At 36.0% G+C, this 15,788-nt stretch overlaps 1 protein-coding gene across 5 annotated transcripts in view; it reads left to right on the top strand.

The window, feature by feature from the left end:
* The window catches only part of NSF (N-ethylmaleimide sensitive factor, vesicle fusing ATPase), a 128,090-nt gene that overhangs the window by 62,147 nt on the left and 50,155 nt on the right, over positions 1–15,788 (top strand). For all 5 annotated transcript variants that reach the window (XM_059669828.1, XM_059669829.1, XM_059669830.1 and 2 more), the window contains exons 10-12: positions 8,436–8,601; positions 9,480–9,554; positions 9,755–9,942. In XM_059669828.1, the coding sequence (XP_059525811.1) occupies positions 8,436–8,601; positions 9,480–9,554; positions 9,755–9,942 (429 nt within the window). The remainder of the gene's footprint in view (positions 1–8,435; positions 8,602–9,479; positions 9,555–9,754; positions 9,943–15,788) is intronic.

Genomic DNA, 15,788 nt, shown 5'->3' with positions numbered 1-15,788 from the left:
GAGAAATCTTAAAAGCAGAGAATAAAGAAAGATTACCTTCAAATACCAACAATTATTTGGCAGTTATCTTCCAACAAAAATGATGGAAACAAGAAATCAGTTCAATACCGTTTTTAAGAAACAGAGAATAAACTGTCAACTTAGAATTTGTATAGCTAGTAAATGGATAAATTGTCATATATGTATACAATGAAGTGCTACATAGTAATAAAAATAGACTGTGGCTATACACAGTTTTGAATTTCACAAGTAAATGTTGAACAAAAGAAACCAGACAAGAAAAATGCTTACTGGATGATTCCATTTATATAAAACTCAAAGTATAGTATTTAATGATGCATGCTTAGGTGGTAAAAATATAAAGGAAACTGAGAAATAATTGCCATAAAAATCAGATTGTGTTTGCCTATGCAAGATGGTGGTGGAAGGCTTTTTCTTGTTATGACTATGTGGATGTTCATTTTGTGACAGTTCATTGAGACATACGCTAACATTTTGTGAACTTTCCCTCTATGCCATACTTCATAATAAAAAAGTTTAAAAGCGGTAACTTTAAGAAGCATTCACTATATAGAACAATAATAATAATGATCAATATGTTTTTTAAGAACTAAAATATGGAATAAAATATATGGGAATTGGAATAAATCATGTAAAATCCTTGTATCATTAGAGAAGAAGATAGTAATGTTAATTAACATAAAACTTTAGTCAAAGTGTATGTGAAAATATATATACATTACTAGTCATAGTAAAATTAGAAGAATATACCAAGTGGGTAATATCTTGCAGATTAATTTGACAACATCTTATAAAAATGAAAATGCTATACATGACCTATGGGTTCTATCTCAAGACAGCTATCCTAAAGAAACATTCTTGAACCTGTGGACAAAGTAACATTTATCAAGATGTTAATTGCTGCACTATTTGTAATGGGAGAAAAAGTAGAAACGTCTTGATTTTTCCTCAGTAGGAAATGGAATATCATATAAATATTTAAATGAATAATATACATGGATCAGTATAAATAATCCTCAAAGGCATAATATCAAATTTTTTAATTTAGTAAACTTTATTAAATCTAACATGCACTGTTATTTCCTACTTATTCTTGGTTTTGTTGTTGATAAAAATCAGTTTTAAATATTTTCTTTATAACAACCCCTTAATTCTTCAAGTCTTCTTGTTGAGCACTTAATTATTTTTGCTTTACACAGGAGGTTTTCATTAAATTCTTGTTCATATTCAGGTCTCCAGCCATTTCAGCCCCATTGGTTCTAGCAGGCATGGGTCCTGGTGGATGGTGCAAGTTCAGTCACTGATCTCAGCTCTTCAGACAGCCCCAGAACAAATTCAGTTTTAAAGTTCATCCCTAGTACTAACAATATTTTCTGCATCAAATATCTTTTCAATACTCCGTATACCAAGAAAAATAGTCATAACCATTTATTATCTGGTTTGAAATAACTACTTTTTCTAAAAGTTATTTTAAGTTATTTTATAAATCACAAATTAAAATTAAAGAGAAGTGAAAGACTATTAAAATATTTAATAAGAACATAAATATAACAACCCAAATTTTTATTCCATGTTTTCCTGATTTTGAAGACATATTAAATGTATCCAAAATGGGCAGGAGCTTCTGAATATAACTCACTGTCCATCAGTTGTTATACATGAACTTGTGTATACTGCTTATAAATTTCAAATACATCTCTAATAGATTCTGGCTTATATGACTTCCGGTTCTCTTGCACAGGCATCATCAAGACACAATACTTGAAGATTTTTTTTTTTTACTCTTTGGCTCATAATTTAGTTGAAGAGAGGATGGCCATCTGATGCGCCATACTTGCAAAACATTTTTTTTAGATTTGCATACACCTTTTATAATGGTTAATCCAGTATTTTTATGTTTATGTCATCTATTTCTTCTGGTCTTCTCTCTATAATGCCTACCTTCAAATTTGTCTACTTAGAAACCATATCAAGGAAATTTTTATGCACAGGTGAAATAAAAGGTGAAGGAATACTGGCATGTGTTCTTTTAGAAAAATGAGATGGCCTAGTTTCTTGTCACAAAATACAGCATACTTTTTGTTGAATAAATAACTGGATGAAAATGTCATATTTTCTTTTTGTCCTTACAAATATATTTACTCATTCTTGAGTTTGAGAAAATTTATGTAGAATATCATCTGAAAGCACATAGTCTGAGATTTTACTTTAATGATCAATTTCACCATCTTCATTAGAGTCTCAAGTGCCTCTGTCTCTTTGTATTAACTTTCGGATTCATATAATTGTGAAATATCTTTCTCTATAAATTTTCTTTTTCTTTTTGCCATTATGGCCAGAGCATTTAAAACATCAGAGTTCTCAACTGTGTTCCATTAAAACTAAAATCAGGCAACAAAAATAGTGAATGCTATGTCTAGATTTCTCTTATACTAGCAGTCGCCAACCCGTAGTCCGCGGACCACTTGTGGTTCATGGGTCCGAAAGGTTGGCAATTGCTGCCTTATACCTTCTTGAAAGATGATACAATACTTTGGACAACACTAAGAAACCCGAAGGATGATGTCATAGCGATATTTATTTCACTATTGCATATTTCTATCATTCTTTCATTTTATTATCTTAATTATTTTTTAGCATAGCTAGTAATTGATTAGTAATGATGACATGATTCTAGAATGTTGAAATAGCATAATATAGATTAGATTTATAAAAAGATCCAGTGGACCCATATGGTAATTGCCAGATAGAATGAGTGTTATTTTATTTTTTAAAATATATTTCCCTTTTTGGTCTGTGGAAGACTTCTAAGAAAAAAAGTCATGAGATATCAATCTTTATAAATAAACTTGCAAACAGTTTAAATATGACACAATCAATGATAAAGTTGAGTTGGCAGAGAATTTCTAAGTAGAGAATTTCATAGCCAGCCTTTTCAGTTATAACTTTCTCAAGTCTTACATCCAAAAATGGCTTGGTACACTCAGCTAATGAACCCATGGACGGTATATGTGTGTTACATAATAAAGAAAAGCATCACCTCTGTGATTCTGGCCAGTCCAGGCTGACGGAGATGAGCACTTGCATATAGGTCAAACTAGTTAAATATAGAACTGTGGTTTTCGAAGCTGTTGCCAGGAGCTCAATAGCAGCAGCTCTGTTTCTATGGGGGAATACTTTTCAGATGGTAAGAACAGAGCTAAAGCCAGCAAGTTGAAGAGGATTGCATTGTGGAAATTTAAACTCTTTAGTAAAGGGTTATTGATGATTCAGCTACATTAATCTGTGAACATTAATTTTGACATCTTCCTTACCTGACTCCTAATTCATTGCAATAAGAATTTGGCTTTATTTAAGTAACACACCTGTAAAAATTGATGTTATTATACTGACTAGGTTGGGGGAAGGGACCTGATGACAGGTCACAAGATTAGTAAGGTTCTGAAAAGGTCAGAATTGTACTGAATTATGTTTAGGACAGATTGCTTCTGTGATCATTTAATCAAAAACAGTGTTCTTATTGTCTCTGGCTTCCCTTCCACAGAGATGATATTTGAGGTTGGCCTGAGAAGGAAGTCATGATTCCAGTGGCAACATAAGGCACATTGACAGCAAAATTCATACATTATAGCAGCTGTTTGTTTCATGCTCTATTAGCAGACAACCTTGAATAAAAATGTCTTATAAAAATAATGTAGAATCACAGTTTTTCAGTCATAAACAGGAATGTCCTTGTTTTGTACCAAAGACAGCAAGAATTAATACCCTACTATATAGAAGTGTTTGGCAAAGCTAAGATTGTAGTTCCAATTCCTCCTCCTCAGTTTTTTCTACAGATGGAAAGATGAATAGTTTTTGGTGTTTAATTTTTTTAAACAGCAAGCTATCATTTATCATCAGACATCTGTTCAATAAATATGATATTAAGAAATTAATTTTTTCAGATTTGAATTTAGTTTTTAAAACATTTGTGGAAGGAGAACAATTTGTGAGTAATGTGTTTCTATTTATAATTCTGAAGTAGTATCGACTTTCTTCTGGTATACAGTTTTATGAATTTTAGCATATATATAGTTTTATGTAACCACCACTAAAATCTAGATAAGAGAACATTTACATCACCCCAAAATAATTCCCTCAGGTTGTCCCTTCATGGTCACTCTCCCTGTGTTAACAGCTTCTGGTAACTATTGATCTGTTCTCCATCCCTATAGTTTTGTCTTTTCAAGAATGTCATATAAATAGGATCATAGTATGTAACCTTTTGAGACTTGCTTCTTTCACTTGGCATATTTCCTTTGAGATTCACCCAAGTTGTAGCATGTATCAACCATCCCTTTTTATTGTTGAGTAGTATTCCATTGTATGTGGATGTACTATAGTTTGTTTATCCATTCACCAACTAAAGGGCATTTAGGTTGTTTCCAGTTGAGGGCACTTATGAGCAGAGCTGCTATAAGCCAAGGGGTGGAATTGCTGGATCAAACAGTGTTTTACTTGGTTTTCATTTTTTAAAACAACTTAGACCCAGTATAATTTCCTTCAGGTCATTTCTTGCCTGGCTGGTGTGGCTCAGTGGTTGAGCATCCACCCATGAACCAGGAGGTCACTGGTTTGAGTTTCAGTCCAGGCACTGCCCAGGTTGCAGGCTCGATTCCCAGTAGTAGGCATGCAGTAGTCAACCAATCGATGATGTTTCTCTCCCACCAATGTTTCTATCTCTATCCTTCTCTTTCTCTCTCTCTCTCTTTTAAAAAAAAAATCAATAAAAACATTTTTAAGCTTTAAACCTATTTTTTAAATTATATCCTTGCCAGAGTTTTAATGAATAGCAACCATATCTAATCCTTAATCTCATTATGCCCATCTTAATATTATCCATATGTTGTCATATTGAGATTTTGTTCATTCTCACCTGTTTCATTTTATTAATCCCTAATGTTTTTGTCTTTTATAAAAGAAAATTTCTAAAGCATACTTCACCCTTTAGTTACTTAAATATAAATTGTTAGGCGCCCTACATCTCACGCCCGGCTGAGGGGGCTCAATCTACCGCCGCCACCACCACCACCACCGGGCTTCGGTCTCGGTGCAGGTAGCAGCCGCCACCAGGACAACTACGCTGCCGAGCATCCCCAGGCAGTAAGCCTGCTTTCTCACCGCAAGTGAGGAAAAGGAGGCTCAAAGAGGTCAAGCACCTGTTCCAAGATCATATAATGTGTTAATGTTGGAGTTCCAGTTTGAAGTTATAGTTCCTCCATAGTAGGAGAAACTAAGATGGCGGCATAGGTAAACACCGGAAATTGCTGCCTCCCACAACAACTTCAAAAATACAACGAAAAGACAAAACAGACATCATCCAGAACTACAGGAAGGCTGGCTGAGTGTAAATTCTACAACTAGAAGAAAAGAGAAAAGCACACTGAGACTCAGAGGAGCTGCGGAAGTAAAGTGCTAAGGTACGGAGGCTTGAGCGCACGCGAGGAAAGGGGCTGGTACCTGAGGACACGGCTGTCTTTTTTAATCAGGAGGGAGTCACAAGCTCCCGACTGCTCTGAACTCCGGTTCCGGGAAGTCTCTGGGGACCCAGGACTCATACGGGGAGAAACTGGACTGTCTGGCAGCAGGCAGAACTCCGAACTTGAGGGCAGCTTTCCCTCAGAGGTGCTTTCAGCAATTATCGGAACACTGAGACGCACGGCCCCTTAGGGCAGGGCTGAGGACCAGCCATAGCTGCTTGCTCCGCCCTTTGATTCCCTGAGACCCCGCCCCACCCAGGCTGCGGCAGAGGCTTTTGCATATGAATGCCCTGGCCCTTTGCAACCTGAAAATTACCTAACAAATTGCAGGTGGGCCAGACAGACCCAGAACTTCCAAGAGAAGGCCCAAGGCCCCACAGCAGCTTGCATTGCTTCACAGCTGGGCCTCATCAGGGCACCTCCAAACTCCAAAAAAGGAAGGGGAATCTACAGTTCTCTTTGTAGCTCCTGCTGGGTAACCTCAGGCAGAGGCTAAATTAGCACCTCCTTAGATCCAAGAGCCAGTGTACCCAGTGGTCAGAGGGCGACTATCCAGATTACAACTCCTCAGATCCATAAGGGACACACTCAGGGTGCAGACTCAGTGAGCACTAAAGCCCCACTGAAGCAAGTCTTGCCCCAGAAGGGTGTCTTCAGCACAGAAGTTCGCCCACTGCAGACACAGCTGATTCTCACTGCCAATTGGCCTGGAGGTCAATTCCTCCTAGTGATCCTACAACAATCAAGGCATAACTACAACAAGACTGTGCACAAAGCCCACAAGGGGGTGCACCAAGAGTGTCCACCTCAGGTAACTGGGGAGGCTGAGCCACTGGGCCCTACAGGACACCTAGCACACAAAACCACTCTACTAACACAGGGAAGCATAAAAAATGCGGAGACAAAGAAACAGGTCACAAATGACAGAAATGGAGGAAAGCAAACGACTGGATATAGAGTTCAAAACCACGTTTATAAGGTTTTTCAAGAATTTTATGGAAACCTCCGATAAATTTAGTGATACCCTGGAGGATATGAAAAAAGACCAACTTAAAAAAAAAAAAAGAAAAAGAAAAGAAAAAAGACCAACTAGAAATTAAGCATACACTGACTGAAATAAAGAATAATATACAGAGATCCAACAGCAGACAAGAGGATCCCAAGAATCAAGTCAAAGATTTGAAGTACAAAGAAACAAAAAATACCCAACCGAAAAAGAAAAAAGATTCCAAAAATATGAAGATAGTGTAAGGAGCCTCTGGGACAACTTCAAGCGTACCAACATTAGAATTAAAGGGGTACCAGAAGAAGAGAGAGGGCAAGATATTGAAAACCTATTTGAAGAAATAATGACAGAAAACTTCCCCTACCTGGTGAAAGAAATAGACTGACAAGTCCAGGAAGCGCAGAGAACCCCAAACAAAAGGAACCCAAAGAGGACCACACCAAGACACATCATAATTAAAATGCCAAGAGCAAAAGACAGAGAATCTTAAAAGCAGCAAGAGAAAGACAGTCAGTTACCTACAAGGGAGTACCCATACGACTGTCAGCTGATTTCTCAACAGAAACCATGCAGGCCAGAAGAGAGTGGCAAGAAATATTCAAAGTGATGAATAGCAAGAACCTACAACCAAGATTACTTTATCCAGCAAAGCTATCATTCAGAATTGAAGGTCAGATAAAGAGCTTCACAGATAAGAAAAAGCTAAAGGAGTTCATCACCACCAAACCAGCATTATATGAAATGCTGAAAGGTATTCTTTAAGAAGAGGAAGAAGAGAAAGGAACTCTTACCATTTGCCACAGCATGGATGGAACTGGAGAGCGGATAAATACCACATGATCTCACTCATTTGTGGAATATAATGAACAGCATAAACTGATGAACAAGGACTGATCCAGAGACGGAGAGGCATTGATTGGACTGTCGGGCCTTGGAGGGAAGGTAGGGGAGGGTGGGGGTAAGGGGGAAAGATCAACCAAAGGACTTATATGCTAGCATATAGGCCTAACCAATGGACACGGACAATGGGGGGGTGAGGGCATGAGCGGGGGGGGGGGTGGGTAGGGGGCAACGTGGGGATAAGGACACATATGTAATATCTTAATAAAAAATATATTTAAAAATAAATAAATATAAATTGTTAGAAGGTCCACTTAATCTAACCAATTATTAGTATTCATAAGTTTTTGCATCTATTAAAGTTTTAAAATATATAAACTATTTTAACAATGACTATATCCAATAAACTAAACCAGAAATCACTATGCAGAAGAAACAGCATCCCCTTGACTGTTCTTTTTATAAATTGTGTCTCTGTTCTCACTTTAATGTTAGGAGGAAATAATCTGTTTTCATGTGGCATGACTGAATGTGAATCATGTTCATTTCCTTCCCCTATCCCCCCAATTCCCAGTGGACCTCTGGGAAGAGTGACCACTTAGAAATATAAGGTGACAAGCTTAGCCCTACTTGTTTCTGGGATAATTCCTTCACCAAAAGTCAGGGGAAATGGGAGGGAATTGTCATTCACTGACTTAAGAATGCACCTGATAAGTATAAGAATTCATTTAAATAGTGAGATAAGAAATGAGTGTAAATGAACAGTTATATGATGGACTATTCACTTGCATCAGTATATAATGTGTATGTTTGTTTTATGGCTATTAAATAAGAGGTTCTAGAATATCGTTGCAGTTTGCAGACTTCTGAGAATGTAGTTCTAACACCTTTGTAAGGCTACAACCATGATTAGACTTGCTGTATTTATTAGTCAATATGGAGCGAAGTCCATATATGGAAAGTTTTGCTTTGCTTTTTGGATTAGTTTGTTTAATATATTCATATTATTTGAATTATTTGTTCTATAATATAATTTCTTATCTTACTAGCTTGGTGCTAACAGTGGTTTGCACATCATCATCTTTGATGAAATTGATGCCATTTGCAAGCAGAGAGGGAGCATGGCTGGTAGCACAGGAGTCCATGACACTGTCGTCAATCAATTGCTGTCCAAAATTGACGGGGTAGAACAGCTAAACAACATCTTAGTCATTGGTACGTTTGCTTAAAAAAAAAGTGCTGTAAAAAAAAAAAAAAAAGCGCTGTGATTTCAAAAACATTAGACACATGGGTTCGGAATTAAGATCTGTATAGATTGTAATTATACTACTTTGCCAGTGTTTCCAAATTAGAACCAAGTGTTATTAAAGAATTTGACTATTTTAATGTTGAGCCTTAACAGGACAAATGTAAGGTGGGTTTTAGTGACCCATGGTTTAAGCATACAGCTCACCCATTTAAAAGGCAGCACAATGTAATGCATGGTTTTCAAAGTGGGTCTTGTAGGCCTCCAGAGGTCCTCAGAGGGGCTTCAAGGTCTGTGAGGCCCAGGGAATGAGCTTTAGATCATGCATCTCTATCATAACTTCATGCATCTCTATCAAAACAGTCTTTTAACTGTTTTAGGTACTGAGGTTCTTCTTAAGGTGACTTTTGTTGGGGGGGGGGGGCAGTCTGTTGTTTATGAAGGTTGAAAACCATTGGCCTACAAAAAAGGGAAGGGACTTTGGGTCAAACATGTTCGTATGGCCCCTTTCTCACTTTGACAGGTTACTTGCCCTCTTTGAATCTTAATTTTTCTTTTTAAATATTTGAAGTTTTTATTGTATTTATATTCCATTGGCTTGTACAGTAGTGAAATAACTAAATTTATAACGAAATAATTTATAACTAAAGCAAAGTCTCCGGGTATTTTCATTAGAACATGCCAAGAACAAGTGATATTTTTATTTGAGAATAATTTGGTTTTCTGTTTGACTTATAAAATGTCCTCTTAGCTTCTGAGGTAAATTATTAATCTTACATATACTGAAGGGACATTTTATCTTATTTTTGAACTGCGATCATTTGTATGTTTTAACATCTATGTTCAGGAATGACCAACAGACCAGATCTGATAGATGAAGCTCTCCTTCGACCTGGAAGACTGGAAGTCAAAATGGAAATAGGTAAGTAGACCTGTCACTGATGGCATGGGAGTGGGAGAATATATTTAGAGTTCATTAGCAGGAGCAAAGTCATGTAACTCAATGGTTTAATGTTTGTTAGAGAAGTTGAATATCATGAGAAGCAGATGTTTTCATGGTTGAGTACCTATAAGAAAGCATTAGGAATAAAATAATATCTGCCTTATTTTCAATTTTATCAGGCTTACCAGATGAAAAAGGTCGACTACAAATCCTTCACATCCACACAGCAAGGATGAGAGGGCATCAGTTACTCTCTGCAGACGTAGATATTAAAGAACTGGCCACAGAGACCAAGAATTTCAGCGGTGCTGAATTGGAGGGTCTGGTGCGAGCGGCACAATCCACTGCTATGAACAGACACATAAAGGTCAGTCAACTAATAGATTAGGAGTCTGCAGCCCTGTAAATACTGTGCCAGGGTTCTTTCTCTTTCCTTTCAAGCATACCAAGGGCTAGGGGTGATGCTGACTTTTGGTAGAGAAAATTCATGATAAAAGGAATAGTAATTAACTGTCCACTGCTAAATCTTCAGAGTAGCTGGAAAAATAACAGTATCTGCCCCATATTAACCACTGACTCATCTCCCTTCGGTTGTCTCCATCTGATACATGTGCAGATGAATATTTTGAACAATATTTTTAATCTTTGTGCTGTGTTGAGTTGTAATATGTCATATGAAGTTAGATTTTCTACATTTTAGAATTATGAGGGCTGCTTTCAGCAAATGTACTGCATAATTGCTATTTTTGAGGTATTAAACTGGAGACATGAAGATAATAAAGCATGGCCTCTCCCCTCAAGGAATTCAAAGTCAGGGGAATGGACATGTTTGCAAATTAGTACAAAAATGTATTGGTACTCTGGTAAAAAATACTCTGGTAGAAATATATGCAAGGATACTTTTATTTTGATAAATAAAGTTATCACTTGTAGATAAGTGACTCCCAGGTTTATGTCTTATCTCTTGAAAGTATATCTCCCACTTTCATTTATAATTAAATAATTCTACCTGGATGTTTTGTTTATTTTAAATGTACTTTTATTGATTTCAGAGAGGAAGGGAGAGGGAGAGAGAGAGAGAAACATCAATGATGAGAGAGAATCATTGATCTGCCACTGTCTTTTTTTTATTATTATTGCTTTCCTTTTTGCTCCTATTTTGCTGATATCTCAATTTCTCAGGCTTGAAACTTCACAGTTATCTTTGATTCTTGTCACTCTACTGTATCCCACATTAACTCATTTGCCAAATTTTGTCAGTTCTACCTTGGCAGTATCTTTCAGTTCTCATTGTCACTGTCCACCTTCTATTTGATTAATCTTCCTACTTCATATCATTCTACCCTTCAGAAACTTTCAGTGAGGCAACTTTGTCTACAGAACAAAGTACAGACTTCTTGGCCTTGTCCTTAAGGTCCTCTAGACCTTCTTCTAGGCTAGCCTTTCCGGATGTGTTCCCAGTTATTCTCTACACATTTTAGTCAAATTGAAGTACTCACTGATCATCAGACATTAATTTATTTTTCCATTTCTCTGCTTTTTTTTTTCTTCACTGAGAGTATTTACCATCTCTTTTTATTTATCTTTTCAATACCTGGTTCATATGCCACAATTTTCTTAAAATCTTTTCTGATTCTTTCTTTCAAGAATAATGTGTTATTGTTCTTCCTGAAATAAGTGTATCATTTATGGTACCTTCGGTTTACTTTGGTTCAAAATAGATTTATTCAGCATCTATTGTATGTCAGACACTGTGCTAGGGGTTAATACTACAACTGCAAAGAAGTAAATCATCTACCTTTGAGCAGCTCACAGTCTGTCCTCCACATAGAAAGTACATGGAAGGTGAGGAAGAGAAAGGTGTCAGATGTGGTCAGTTCATGGGGTGAGAGAACTTTCACAGAGAAACTTCTGTGTCTATTAGTGGGGTAGGTCTTTTAGGTAGAAGGAACAACATACACAAAGTAACAGAGACACAGAATAGCATGATATGCTAAGGTAATTCAATATTACTTCAGCATGAAAAGCAGGGAAAGGGTGGTAGAGAGAGAGAGATTGTGAGGAGACTAAAGCAGGGGATGGAGCACAAAGAGCCCTTTATACTGTGCTAAGAAGTATGCACTTTTTTTCCTGTGAGTAGTGCTAAGCCATTGAAGAGTTTAAAGAATAGCAGTGACATAGTGTTAAAACATAAGATCACTCTGGCAGCTGTATCGAGTGGAGTATTTAGGGGAGAATTTAGGGAGCTGGCAGCAACACAGACGAGAGAGGGGAACTTTTATAACAGTTCTTGCAAGAAATAATAAAAGCCTGAACAGCTAGGTTGAGTATGTTCTAGTTATTTGGGGAAATTCTAGCAGTGGTTCTAAACCAAGGGTCAACAAACTATGGCTCATGGGCCATATCTAACCAGTCACCAGTTTTTATAAGCAAAGTTTTTTAGAACACAACTACACCCATTCATTTGTATATTGTCTGCAGCTGCAACTGAGTCTGCATGGCCCACACAGCTTAAAATATTGACTATCTAGCTCTTTACAGAAAAAGTTTGTCAACCCCTGTTCTAGACTTTAAGTCCGTATCTTATTCATCTCTGAATCTCCCACAATATTTCAAATAGGTCTAAATACTGAGAATATAGTAGGTATTTAGTAAATATTTTTTAAGTTAGTAAATATATATGTATTCTGAATCAAACTATGTATAAGTCATAATTTCCTACATAATAGAAATGACTTTGTTCTAGATCAAGAATGCCATACTAGAGAAAGATGCTTTATTTATTTATTTTTTAAAAATAAAATTTTTATTGATTTCAGAGAGGAAGTAAGAGGGAGAGAGATATAGAAACATCAGTGATGAGAGGGAATCATTGATCAGCTGCCTCCTGCATGCCCCTTACTAGGGATGGAACCCGCAACCCAGGCATGTGCCCCTGACTGGAATCAAACCCGGGACCCTTCAGTCCACAGGCCGATGCTCTACCCACTGAGCCAAACCAGCTAGGGCGAGAAAGACACTTTGGACAGATAAGAAAAACCTCTTTAAAATACTGGAGACAGCAGGAGGAAGATACTAGTATCATTGCATTTTTAAATGCCAGTGATCTAGATAATGTGGGAATGTAATATTGGGTCCTTTATAAAGTGGATTTTTCCTTTTTCTTTTTCTTTCTCTCCCTAACATAAGAAATGTTTTGATAATAAGTGATGGTGACTTCAAGAAACATTGAGTAAATGATGTAAAAATTGTTTCCCACCTTACTGATCCTTCACCTCAGACCACATTAGTGTTTCCACAATAATCTTATCCCAAAATGTTTCTAAGCCATCATCTCATTAAGAAACATATTTCCTTTAAGCATACATTAGTTTTATACATGAAGCAATAAGATATGGTGGGAAGAATATATATTTTATAGTCCTAAGATGTGGTTATACATTACACTTATTTCACTTTTTTATTTTGGCTCTGTCAGAGGGCAATAACTACATATTTCATCTGGATTTTTATGAAAATGAAATCAAATACTATATTTGGAAGTGCCTTATAAACTAAATATCAATGTTAGTTCTTTACAGTTTAGTTATTATTGGCTGATTTGAGAGGATACCATATACGTCCTTTTCAATATCTGAGTTTCTGGGTTTTATTGACTATTTGCAGTTATCATTTTTCTAATTGTAAAGTTAATATGTTAGTTAAGACTATATAGAATATATTATCCTTCAGATTTACAAATAAGAAGTAGTGCTAATAGTGGACATTATTTCCCTCACTTTTTCCACGTGGTTGAATTACCTTTAAACTTCAGGTGATGCATATTGACTTGTGATCAACACCTTTGATACCAAAGAGCTTTTAATTTTTTACAGTATCTATGGAATATTTAATACAAGGGACCTGTAGGCACTTCTAGGAAAGAGGGAAGGATATGTAAGACACTAACCACACCCCCAAAAATAAATAGTACCAACATTTCCTTTTCTGCATTTAAAAAAATCTATATTGTCAAAAGTTCTTTCAATACTGTTTTCCTAACAGACAGTATGGAGTTTCCTTAAAAAACTGAAAATGGAACTCCCATTTGACCCTGTGATCCCACTTCTAGGAATATATCCCAAGAAACCAGAAACACCAATCAGAAAGGATATATGCACCCCTATGTTCATAGCAGCACAATTCACCATAGCTAAGATCTGGAAACAGCCTAAGTGCCCATCAGTAGATGAATGGATTAGAAAACTGTGGTACATCTACACGATGGAATACTATGCTGCTGTAAAAAGGAAGGAACTCTTACCATTTGCAACGTCATGGATGGAACTGGAGAGCATTATGCTAAGTGAAATAAGCCAGTCAATAAAGGAAAAATACCACATGATCTCACTCATTCGTGGACAATAGAGACCATTATAAACTTTTGAACAATAATAGATACAGAGGCAGAGCTGCCTCAAACAGATTGTCGAGCTGCAGCGGGAAGGCCGGGGAGGGTTGGGGGGCAGGAGGTAGGGGGGTAAGAGATCAACTAAAGGACTTGTATGCATGCATATAAGCATAACCAATGGACATAAGACACTGGGTGATAGGGGAGGCTAGGGGACTGTCTAGGGCGGGGGGATAAAATGGATACATATGTAATACCCTTTGTAATACTTTAAGCAATAAAAAAAAAAAAAAAAAAACAAAGTAAAAAAAAAAATACTGTTTTCCTAACAAGACTCCTCCTCGGCCAAACAAAAGGCATACAGTTTTAGTATTCCCATTGCTGTAAATGTTCATAGCTTTACTAGTAATGATTGATGAATAAGTAATTTGAAACTTATGATTTAAACTTGGTATAAAACTTAGATACAACATTCAACTGTTTGTTATGATGTTCTTCCTGTGTATTATAAAAAGCCATTATTAGTGGGGTTTTTGCTTCCTTTGCAAAAGATTTGGGTTTAAACAAAATCTGGTGGATTAAACTAAACAGGTCTTCCCTGTTAAATTGTTCTTTCAGGTTTTCTGAAACAAGTAGAAAATCCCATCATAAACACCTCGATGTTCATGTCATTTGTAGTTGAAACCATGTTTGTGGTCAACTAAAATTCATGTGACATTAGGTTGTTTTTATCTTGAAAGGAATTTCTGCTTCAGGTAGAGAAGATTCATAACCCAAATTTCTTCTGCTCTAATCTGCTGTAGGGAAGTAAATTGAGGACGGATACACACACACACACACACACACTTTACAACTGAATCGAAGCTCTGATTTATGTTTGCAGAACTTCAATAAAATTATTTCTTATTTTCTGTAGAATTTTGATTGATTAAGGTCATTCTACCCTTAATTTAACAGGAATGATAAGAACTTTGAAAGGTCAGATTTAAAAGGTTATGAAATTTAAGGGTGACCACTTGATATTTGCTCGTGTTGAAATACAAGTTTATTAGTTTCAGCAGGTAAAAGCTGAAAGACGTTGCCTCTTCTATATTGATTAGCTGTTATTATCTTAATGAATAGTCAGGAATAATTCACAATTGTATTATTATTGGTTATTTATAACTAGTTAACTTTTGAAGTTCAAGGAGTATCTAAAAACAACTTGTTCTAAAATAACTCTATTCCACCCATCTTACTTCACTTTTAACTCATTGAGTGAGTCCTTTCTTAGTAGTAAAAAGACAAGTTGCACACCAGCTTCAGTACTGAAATCTATCATATTTTTTGGCAAATGTTTTAAGATAGACAAGATTTTTCCTTCATATTGCTATATGTTTCTGTCTTTTTGGTTTCACTATAAGAGGAAATCAAAATAAAAAACATTTTAGTAAAAACTTAGGGCTGTATAGGGAGAGGATATTTAAAATTAGTCTGGTAGCTTCATTGGTTTCTTCACTTTCACTTTAAAGTTTACACTTTGTAGAATTCTTTTAGATGTGTCAAAAAGACTTAATCAGAGTCTGAAACCTTTATATAAGGTTACCTTTACCCTCAATTTAAGAAACCTTTCAAGCTTATATAAGGACATGAGATGAAATGAGATAATGTATATGAATATACTTTATAAACTATAAAGCTAAAAGAGATTTATATATTATAAACATAATTCTTTCAGGAAAATAAACAGAGATGTCAGGAAATGTGATCAATATTTATTGAATATCTAATATGTGTCAATGAAAACCCTATTAATACTTTAAATGCTAATTATTCTCTTTATT

This window comes from Myotis daubentonii, chromosome 16, assembly GCF_963259705.1.
Source record: "Myotis daubentonii chromosome 16, mMyoDau2.1, whole genome shotgun sequence".
Taxonomy (NCBI): Eukaryota; Metazoa; Chordata; class Mammalia; order Chiroptera; family Vespertilionidae; genus Myotis; species Myotis daubentonii.
This window is presented reverse-complemented; position numbering and strand designations above follow the sequence as displayed.